General features: G+C 59.4%; 1 protein-coding gene across 2 annotated transcripts in view; it reads right to left on the bottom strand.

The window, feature by feature from the left end:
- ANKRD10 (ankyrin repeat domain 10) overlaps positions 1–8,951 on the bottom strand; it is a 31,839-nt gene extending 22,888 nt beyond the window's left edge. Inside the window, exons 1-3 of one of the 2 annotated variants that reach the window (XM_044250120.1) lie at positions 8,638–8,951; positions 5,743–5,895; positions 1,648–1,739 (exon numbers count right to left, since the gene is read on the bottom strand). In XM_044250120.1, the coding sequence (XP_044106055.1) occupies positions 1,648–1,739; positions 5,743–5,895; positions 8,638–8,847 (455 nt within the window). In that variant the 5' untranslated portion in view covers positions 8,848–8,951. The remainder of the gene's footprint in view (positions 1–1,647; positions 1,740–5,742; positions 5,896–8,637) is intronic. The other variant, XM_044250122.1, reaches the window with a different exon arrangement.
- Positions 8,952–11,078: the final 2,127 nt, after the last annotated feature.

Genomic DNA, 11,078 nt, shown 5'->3' on the forward strand with positions numbered 1-11,078 from the left:
CTGTAAATAAAAGGTTCTTATTTTAGAAAGATACCTATTAAAAAAAGGATATAGAGATAAATATTTATTGGCTCAAAGGATTAAGCTAGTCATTGAAATGAAGAGAGCTAATATGTACTAGTAAAATGTTCAGGATCAATTAGACTATTGTTTAGAAAAATAAGTCATTAAAAAGGTCAATTTCTAATTATTATTTCAACAAATGACAAGCGATTTAATTATTGATCTTATATGACTCTATTTCATAATCAAAGCTTCTGTTATTAAAATTAAAGATTTGAGTTTTTAATTTAAACGCAGCTAAAAAAAATGCACATATAACTTCACTTTGAAGCAATCCATTGAGAATCGTCTCATATTGCATAATACATATTCGTATTATCCAGCATTTTTACGTTACCTGAAGTCAGAGCTATACGAAATCACGAGGTGCCCTGCAATGTAACAGTTAACACAGGGCGTACTTACGGGACCAGATTTCTATGGAAATAAAAGATCCAAGCCCAAACTAATGACTGAACAACATAACACTTAAATGAAACAGAAGCTAAGATCCTAGGAGCCGAAGACAGCCCCTGGCATTATGCGTGGCATTAGTTAAGCTGCATGGTTTGCTACCCAGGATCCGTTTTCAATGAATCTGTTATAACACAGAGTCAAAACCATCAAGTGGAAACCAAAGGGTTAAACTAGGTTAGTCTGGGCGTTTACTTCTCCCAAAGTCTAGATTTTCACATTTCCAATTAGAATAGCGTGGGGTCTGTAATTAATCTTTAAGAAATATTCAAGACACTCAAGACCGAGCAGCTGACGTCATAGTTACTCAGGCTATCCCAGCTCTAGAGCTCACATCAACACTTAAGGGTAAAAACCGCATCCATTGTGTTAATGCCGTGAACTGCGGGAGAAAAATGTTTACAATATCAATCTTTCAGATCAAGTTAAAACAAATGAATTTAATACCTAAAATAAACGTTTCATGCCATGGCTGGCTAAGGACTTCTGCACCTAAGCCCACATCTTTAAACTAATGCACTGAAACATGAACACTTTCCACCAAACCACGCATAACTAGCTCACGTAAACTGGATCAAGCGAGACTGTAATAATGTCGCCGGCCTCAAGGGCTCGGAGGGAGTCTGAGGCTCTAATGTACATGGCTCTGTTTTACAAGTAGCGATAAATCATTTAGAGTCCAAATAGGCTCTAAAACAGAAGGTTCTCACATCTGCTAAGAGATGAGAAAATCGCAACTGAGCGAAGCTAACTCTCTGCCAGGGCTGGGCCAGAGACGCCCGACAAGACGTTCTGACCCAATGCAGGGCCTCACTGTGGAACGAACACTGGCGAGGGGCAGTCGGACGACGTGCCCGTGGTGACACAGCTCGTTGGCCGAGTCAACAGCACCAGGTTCCGACCGACTTAGCTCACTGCTCTCTCCCTCGTCCCACGCTGTGGCGGCAACAAGCCTGGGGCGCCGAGAAGCCGCTCCCCCGCCAGCCGCCAGCCCGCACCAGAGCCTGCACCGCGCCAGCGGACCTACCACGCGGGGCTGTCCCGGTACCGGAGACGCCGGGGGAGGGCCGCCGCCTGTGAGCACCGCGCCCCGACCGCGTCTCTGCGGGACAGATGCGCGAAGGCACTTACTCGATGTGGGCCCCGTTGGCCACCAGGGCACTGATGCAGTCCAGGCTCCCGGAGCGAGCCGCCTTGTGAATGGGGGTCTCGCCCTCACAGTCCTGCAACAACAGAAGGACACACGGCATCAGATCCAACAGGAGTCGGACGTTTTCAAGGAAGATAACGGACACAGACCGAGCACCTCATCCGTCCTGGAGACCAAACACCACGCAAGTCAGATCTGACGTGGCCAGAGACACAGGGCGGAAAATCAAAGTCGGCCATGGAAGAGGCGCGTTCTCCTGAATCCCTGCATCAGGACCAGAGAGTCGTGGGGCCTCTCCAGCGGGGACAGCACGGACACGCCGCAGGGACGGCGGGAAATCATCTTATGGTGGATCTCAGCACAGATGAGTTGTATACAAAACCCAGAATGATGATCCTCTAACAGATTAAAAAAGGGAACCAAGGCCAAGGACCAGCACACACTATCCAGCGTCTGGTCTACCCACGGGGTGCCCCTTGTACCTCGAGTCCTAATTACGCCTACACTTTAGACAAGGAGGGTTGAGATCAAAGCACCGCAAATGAGGAGGAAGAGGACTTGGGGCCACACGCAGCCAACTTCACCCAAAGACCGCAAGGAAGGCCGCAGCAACGCGGGACCCACGCTCCGGAACTCCGCCGGAGAAGGCAGGGAAGGCGAGCGGCGCTGGGAAGGACGGTGAGGACGCGTTAGTTGGCGCTGTCTGAGCGGGACAACGTCCGAAACGCGCTGCCATTCACAGGCGCTCGGGTCTGTAAGCGGGAGAGGGATGCAGCCATCAAGGAGGAAGTCGTTTCTGTGGGGAACACGGGGGCAGGACCTCCCGCCTGGCCCTGCAGCACCGCGCCCGAGTCATCACACCTCCCGGTCCCTGGACGGCGAGCCTGGCAGTAGGGCAGCACCCCCGCCGCCCCGTACCAAAGTGGGGGGGGAATGCACCGCGCATGGCCCCGAGGACAGTTCACTCAGAAACCAGCACAGCCGAGCCCCTCCCCCCGCACACCCGAGCTCACGGGCAGGTCCCAGGGAGCCAGCCCAGGAGACGCGTGCCAGCTGCTTCTCCGGCAGCTTCCCCGGCAGCACGTAACCTCAGACACTCCAGCGGGCCTGGGCAGGAAGGTGTGAGCCCGCCTGGATGTGCCCGCAGAGTAAGAGTGAACCCGTCTCTGAAGAAAGAGACAGAATTCCACGTGGCTACCCCGGGAGCCATCCGGTGAATGAACTCAGATTCTTTTTTAAAGGCTTATTTGTTTATTAGAGGGGACGGTGAAAGCGAGAGAGCACCAGCAGGGAGAGAGGCAGAGGGAGAAACAGCTGCCCCGTGGAGAAAGAAGCTGATGCGGGACCCGATCCCGGGTCTCTGGGATCATGATCTGAGCCGAAGGCAGACGCTCAACCGACTGAGCCCCCAGGCGCCCCTCAGCTTCTTAACAAAGCAAAAACGTGCCCCATCCTCCCAAACAGGTGCGGAGGGGACAGGAGGAATACAATCCGGACAAGTGACACTTGTACCTGAGAACTGCCAGGAGGAGCGGCGAGGACACTGACAGGAGGCGGCAGAGCCTCTGATGTTTCCCACCCCCCAGAAACAGAAAAGGGTGTTAAAGCTATCTTTGGAGCAAGAAAGGCACGTCAAAGTCTCTCTATCACTTCAAGAAGACAGAGGAGGAAACCAAACCCACTCCCGAGCGCCCTCCAAGAACACCCTCAGGCCAGGAGGGGAGGGACAAGCATTGAGGAACACGTGGCCCAGAGAGCGAGACCAGGAGCCATTTCAATTATTCACATCTCCAGCCCAGGCAAGTCACATTCCAAAAATACCGACTACTTTGGAGTGCGATTCCAGAAGTACTGTGGGCAAACTGAGTAACAGGGGAAAGTGGGAGCCGCACCATGAGTCTGAAGACGGGCAGGTCACCTTGAACGGTGGTTCCAGAAAAGTCGACTTCTAATCTGGCTACAAGAAGCTAGAGAAGGGACCAGTGTCACCAAAACCCTAGAATTCGAGAACGGGAGTAAAGAGACGGTGGCCTGTAATCATTGCAGGACTGAGGCCCGGGGGTCGTGGCCACAGACCCACCGAGAACAAATCTCCTGGAGACGGACTTCCTTTCTCTGTGTCCAGACGGCACAGGCGGAGTCTCAGCGACCCCTCGCGCCAAGTCTGGAGGCCGCCAACAGTCTCCGTCAGCCCCGGGAACGATGAACTGACAGTAACCCCTGGGCCAGAAGACGGACTGGACGGTGGATGGAACTAAAGCGGAGAAATGCCAGGGCAGGTCCAGAAACACAGCACGCAGAGTCGGGTTTAGGAAATCCTGGATCTGGTTCTGGAACAGCCTGTGTGGGAGACGAGAAACCGTCCACCTCAGGCTGAGTCAACACTGGGGGGTGGGGAGCTAACACAAGGGCTGCTGTGACCTTCGAGGTCGGGGGGGCCTGTCCCAGCAGGCCCGCTGCCACGCCCCACACAAGGGGACAGCTGACGTGCACACCGCAGCCGAGACCCTGTCGGCAGCCGTGCCCGGACACCCAGTGACCCCGAGTGACAGCCTCGGATGCCAGAGGGCTTGGGGCTGCTGGGAGGGGTGGGGCCCGGGGACTCCTGTGCTGGGAGCAGAGCGCAGAGGGCCCCACACGGGACTACCGAGAGCGGCAGCCCCTAGTCCAGAGCAGAGACTGGGCTGCTGTCCCAGGGCACGTGAGAAAAAGCTTCTAGATGTAGATGCTCTGAAAGGCAGAACCACCAGAGGGGAACCGGGGGGCTCATGACGTGAAGTGTCTGCCTCGGGCTCAGGTCCTAATCTCAGGGTCCTGGGATGGAGCCCTGTGCGCCCTGGGCTCGGCGGGGAATCGCTTCTCCCTCTGCTCCCCAGCCCTCACCGCACCTGCTCATACTCTCACAAACACACAAATAAATAAATAAAATCTAAAAAAAAAAAAAAAAAGAAAGAAAACCAACAGAATATTCTAAAGGTCCATATCATCTATCTCTATCATTCGTGGACTATCCCTACTTCATTAACAAGGACACTGAGCTCCAGGACTTGCCCCAGGCCTGGGAGCAGAGCCAGGTGAGACGGCACCCCCGGGGCCCCCGGTGCTCTGCTAGGACGATGGGGCAGGGAGGAGGCAGCACCAGAAAGGGGCAGGGGTGACAGGCATGCCTGGCGCAGGAATGACGTGGGGCCGAGAGCCCACGGCCCCTGACACACCGATCATGGCGACGTGCGCTTAGCTCTGCCCTGTAGGTGGCCACTGAGTGACCCGTGGGGGAGGGGCTGGTCACCAGCAAGGGGTGAATCTTGGGAAAGACGGCGAAGCAGAGAGGAAACGTGCTGTTCTGCACAGGGCAGGCCCGTGAGGATTACTGACGGAAAAGGCAAACGCAGACAGCTGGGAGGGAAAGAGGAAAAGTGGGACGGCCTGAAGGCGGCCCTGCAGAGCCACAGGCACAAGCCCCTACACGCGTCCACCCTCGGGGCGGGCTCTCCGCGGGGACCCCCGGCCACGCATCCCCGCGTCATCAACACCCACACACGCGTCCACACAAGAGTCGCCAGGAAGCGAAACTCTCTCCTTGAGGTTTTCTCGAGGACGTGAAGGCAACAGTGACACGCCCCGCGAGAAGCTGGCACACGCCGGGGCGCGCACACTTCCACGCCAGGAGCCGCCGCGCTAACCGAGGCAGGCAGACGGCGGCCCGACCCTCCTGCCGGCATCCGGGCGTCTCAGGGCGGCATGTGCAAGGGAAGCCGAGCCGCTGCGTGGGCAGGGGAGCCGGGAAATCTGGGCTCCGGGCCAGACGCCTTCAGTCACCAGCAGGGACGCGGACAAACCACTTCGGGTCGCCGCGGGTCTCACTAAGTCACGGAACGGGCCAAAGGGCTCTCGGAGCAGAGAGCACGGCTGCGGGAAGGGCTTCTTGGCCACGAGTGACTCTACACACAAATCCCAGCTAGCCTGGAGGTTAACATATCAAACTCTAATTAGGGCCCCCGTTTAAAACTCAACACCATGTAATTATAACTGGAAACAAACAATAAAGACCACGTTAGTCCTCGGCACGCCCTTACCGGTTTGTTAACGCTGGCCCCGGCTTGGATCAGCCAGAGGAGGCACCGGGGGTGTCCCCCGAAAGCCGCGATGTGGGCAGGGGTCTGTGCATAGCGCGTCGTGGAAACGTCCAGCGTGGCCCCGGCTCTCACCAACTGGATCAGGCACTCCAGCTGTGAAAACGGCAGGGGGGGACGACACATGTCAACGTCGCGCACTTGCCAATGCTACCCCGACAGTTTCAAGTCTGTGATGAAGACAAGTGGCATTTTTTGTTACCCAGCATTTTCTCTGCTTAAGGGAACAACAGAAGTCATTCCTTCCCAATACAAATGTTAAAAAAGCATAAAGAAAAAGTATTCTTCCTTATGCTGGTTAAAAAATAAGTTGGTACACAGGAATAGAGAGTCCAAAACACTGATGCCACAGATGTTTAAATATTCTGCTTTTCCTACAACCGAAAAATTCAAAGACTGAAATTCCAAGACTTCCATCAAAACTGGGTCTTGGGGCGCCTGGGTGGCTCAGTGGTTAAAGCCTCTGCTTTCGGCTCAGGTCATGATCTCAGGGTCCTGGAATCGAGCCCCACAACGGGCTCTCTGCTCAGTGGGGAGCCTGCTTCCCTCCTTTGTCTTTGCCTACTTATGATCTCTGTCTGTCAAACAAATAAACAAAACGTTAAAAAAAAAAACACCAAAAACTGGGTCTTGCCACTTTCACGCGTCCTGCCATAGGACAAAATCAGTGACCGGTCATTAAAAGTGACACAGCTGCAGTGAATACTGCAGTGAAAGCCCATTCTCGCCCGTACACGAGGGCGCTCTGCACACCTTTACACACGCCACATTCCAGGAGAGCTCCGCCAAAGCCCATCCTCCAGTCCCCATGTGCAGAGGGAGGGTGCACGGCCCCCCACCCCCGGCCCCAAACACCCCCTGGCTGGGGAGGAAAAGGCCTACAGCACATCCCAGCTGTGGCTGCCCAGGGGCCTGAAGGGGGCCGTGTGTGTGGTTAGAGGACAGTTTGGAGCCGGGCACTGACGATAAGCCGGCCTCCGGCTGAGGAGCTCTGCACACTCCACAAGTGCCCACGGCAACCAGGAGCTGTCCCTCGAGGCCGGCTGTCCGCAGACTAACTCTGCTCCACCCACATGTCCTCAGAGGGCAGCAGCCCATTTCCCCTGGGTGGGGGGGAAACACAGAGCAGTGGGAAAGCTCTAGAGCTTGGAGGAAGAACAGACGGCCACACCCTGATGTCACCCTGCATGTCTTATCCTTTCCGCAATTCCAGCCTTTTCTTGCAAGGGACAGGTCACCGCCATCCACGTTTGTGGGAGACGGGCTCTGGTGCCGGGGGCACGCAGGTTCAACACCACTTGCAGCTTCAGGAACTAGAATCTGGGAGGGACGGCTGCTAAGGAGACACACCTTCCGTGTGCTTTTGCAGGTCGCCGTTCCTCCTGTACTGGGGGGCAGTAAAAGTGCCCACGTAGTGACAAGACCAAGGGTTTCAAGTCCAAAATAAACGAAACGGGATCAGAATCAGCGGGCTTGCCAAAAGCCGGTAATGACTAAGAGCCAGCGAGAGCTCCCCAGACCTCGACCTGGTGCCCGTGGGCTTGCTTTAGGAAACTGGGGGAGACACTGCTCCGCACGACAGCTCGGAACAGCCAGGGTGCTCAGAGACTCGACTGCCGCGTTCCCGTGAAGGGTCAGGCGAGGCGCGGCTGGCACATTCCAGGAAAGCCGGCCTGGAAGATGGGGACGGTTCGCGAAGGGCTGCGTGCCAGCTGGGCTCCGGCCCAGGCCCCCGCACAGGGCGGGCCTCGCGCAGGTACAAACAGGGGAGCCGGGCCCGGGTGGGAGGGGCCGCCCGAGACCTTGGAGCCCCACCTAGGCCCGATCCCGAACAGCCTCCGGGATCTCCGAGCGGCTGACCCACTCCGGGGACCCACAGAAGTACACCCGCCACCCAGCGTTCGGGGGCTCGCCTGACTGTTGCACCGCCCCCGGCAAGCGCGGTCGAGCCGGTTCCGGCTCTAACCCGGCGGGACCCGCGGGCACCCCGGGCCGGTAACACGCAGAGGAGACACTGCAGCGCGGCTGCGAGCGCCGGACCGCAGCGTCCTCCGCGCCGGGTCGCGCTCCAAGCGAGGTCCGAGGGCAACGTGCGGGCCGGCCTGTCGGAGGCTGTCGGCGCGCAGCACGCGGGACCGCAGACGCTGAGTGGCCCCGACCTCAGGGACGAACACCCCGCCTCGGGGGGCTGGGGGGGTCTCGCGGCCCCGGCCCCCTCCCCGACTGTGCGGACGGCAGCGGCGGCCAGGCAGCCCCTTCCTGCCGGCGCCGCGGCCGCACGGTGCCCCAGGGCGAGCACTGCTCTCGGAGCCGCGGGGGCCGCTGGGAACGGCCGCCCGAAGCCCGTCGGGCCGGACTCCCGCACTCCTCAGACGCGGCGGCCGGCACGAGGGCCGCCCGACTCCGGCCGCGGCCGCTCCCCCGCCCGCAGCGCCCGGCCTCGCACCCGCCGCCGCCCCGAGGGGCCGCGCCTCCGCCCCGCGAGCCAGGCCGCCGCAGGCGCCAACTGCCTCCGCCAGGGCTGGCGCGCCCGCGGGGCGGCGGTTTGAAACTTGCGCCGCCGCACATGCGCCCCGGAGCCCCTCGGGGCGCCGTCGCCGCGGGGCCCACTTCCGCCCCGCGCTCCCGGCACGCCCCGCGCCCCCCCTCGCGGGCCCCCGGCCGTCCGCGCCGCCGCACATGCGCCCCGGACCCCTCGCTCGGGGCGCCAGGGCTGCGGACCCCGCTTCCGCCCCGCGCTCCCGGCAGTCCCCGCGCCCCCCGCGCCTCGGCCCCCGCCCTCCGCGGCCCACCACGGGAAAGCCGTGGAAAATGGCGCCTTAAAGCGCCCGCGCCCACCTTGCCGAAGTGCGCGGCCCAGTGTACGGGCGTCCAGCCGTAGAAGGAGTCCTCGGCGGCCAGGTGGGCGCGCGGTGTCTGCTGCAACAGCGAGCAGAGCGCGGCAAGGTCCCCGTCGCGGCAGGCGCGGTGCAGCGGGAAGCGGAGCGACAGCAGCTCCTCGCTGGAGAAGCCCGCCTCCACGCCTGCGCCCGTTCCTGCCGTCGACATGGTCCGGCACCGGAGAGCTCGGGCTACCCGACCGAGAGGCAGAGGACGCGCAGCGAGCAACCGAGAGGCCGCCGCCGGAGCACAAAGGACCGCGAGTGCCGCTGCCGCGTCCCGCCGGCTGCAGAGCGGAGCCGAGCGCAGCGCGCGCAAGGGGCGGGGCGGGGGCGGGGCCTGCCGTGCGCCGGTCTGAGGCCGGCGCCCGTGGACGCCGGGACTGTGGGCGGGGCCTAGGGCGTCGGGGGCGGGGCCTGGTCCAGAGGCGGGGCCTGGCGAGGCCAGGGGTGGGCCGGCGCCGGCGCCTGGAGTAGGAGGCGGGGTCTGGGGCAGGGCTCGGGCCTAGCCGGGCGGGAATGCGGCGGACGCCTGGGGCGGGAGGCGGGGCCGGGGCGGGAGGCGGGGCCCGGACTAGGAGGCGGGCCGCAGCCCGTGGAGCCCGGGGGAGTTCGGGGAGCTCGGGGGTCCCGGGGATCCTGGAGCCGCGGCGCCCAATCCCGGGCCCGGCCGGTGGGGTCGGCTCTCGGCCGCGTGCGCCGTCCGGACCCCCGCCGCGCACGGTCCCGACCGGCCTGCGGGGACCCTGCCGGGAGGCCCGATCCCGCCCGGCTCCGGCCTGGCGAGGCGCCGGCCTGTGGGGCGAGCCGCGGGAGCAGCCGGCGGAACGGGGGAGCATCCTCCGTTGTGGCCGAAGAGCAGTTTTCCCACAGAGTTTGTAATGCTTATGAGTCACCCGCGAAAGTCCGTCCTGCGCTGTCGAGGAATAACCGCCGTCCGAGTCGTGGGTGTTTCCTTTCCGTGTGGGGTCCCTTGGGCCTGTCCTCCTCCCGCAACGCTTCCCTCCCGTCTTTCACGGAACTCGGGTCCCGGTCATTCTAGGGAGCCGGAGGTCTGGCGCGGGGGCGGCCACCGGCCCGCGCTGGCTGATAAGGCAGAAGGGGACGGCCTGATGCCTAACGCAGGAGCCGGCCGGTGGACGCGCTGACGACCGTGTGAAGGCGGCTCCTGGCAGGTGCTCCTGGCCCCTAAGTGAGCGAAGCGGGAAGCAGCGCAGGGCAGGGAGCAGTCCCTCGTGCGCGGCGGGTGTGAATGAGACAGACGCTGTCTCGGGGCTACAGGCTGTTAGAGGAGCAAGAAAGAAAAATACTTCAAAGAAAGAATATTTCGAGAGTTGAAGCGATACCTTCTTCCTTTGGACCAGAAAAGTGGAACTATGGTGTCCACGCATGGCGAGCCCGGTCCACTCCAGAAGCCGGCAGAGACCATGCTGATTTTCATCTGCTTACCCCGCTAAGGTGTATATCCTGATGATGACTTCCGTCCTTCCTGGGAAAGAGGCCCCCCATTTTGAAAAGGACGTGAGCAAACCTTGTCATCTGTCAGATGGACGGGGAGGGACCACCCCTCTTTACTGTGCCAGCGGAGGTGTAAAAACTTAGACACAGAGAAGCTGAGCGCTTGCACAAGGACAAACCCTGTGCCTGGGGCAGAGCTGAGAACAACAGCCAGACCTAGTTTCCAAACCAGTTAGACTTTTTTTACCCTTGGAATTTAGTTTGCATCAAGAGCCTTAAGGCTTAGCAAAATAAAGTAGGTTAGAGTGCGCCATGTGTAGAATGCCGTGACTTTCTGATTTTCTGAGTACTAGGACCAAGTAAGTGTTTATGTACCTGAACTAGACCAACAGAGATACCACGATGGGTCCCTGCATGGTAACTTTGGATATGAGGACTATGAGAGCTTCCAAATGCCAGTGTTGTATTTGGTTGGCCCCAAGTTCTGCCCAATTATTACTACCAATTACAGATTTTCTTTGGGATTCTTGTTCCTAAAAAACTCTGGGGAAAGGGCGAGGGGAGCTACATTCATTACTTACGTGCTTCGATTTATTTGACAAAGCAACCATAAATATGGACAGAACATTCTCTCTTTCACGAAACTCTACTCCAGTTTCCTTCAATTTCAGCTAGGCTTAGACTTTAGGCCTTGGGTGTTTGTCTCTGCATTGTCCAATTTTAGTAAGATTCCTCCTAACATGGTTTAGCTACAATTGCTATCCCCAGGACCCCACAGTCCTCAGTATCTGATCAAGTCCCTCACCCCTCCCAGGCTGCCCCCAGGTGGGGTCAGCTCCCCGCCACCTGCCTTCTGCAAGACCCCTGCCTCATGGGCTTAGCCAGATCTTGCTGGTTTGCGGGCCCTGGTGTTTTGTCTTAGTAATATTCCACCCTGGGTCA

Source organism: Neovison vison, chromosome 5, assembly GCF_020171115.1.
Source record: "Neovison vison isolate M4711 chromosome 5, ASM_NN_V1, whole genome shotgun sequence".
Taxonomy (NCBI): Eukaryota; Metazoa; Chordata; class Mammalia; order Carnivora; family Mustelidae; genus Neogale; species Neogale vison.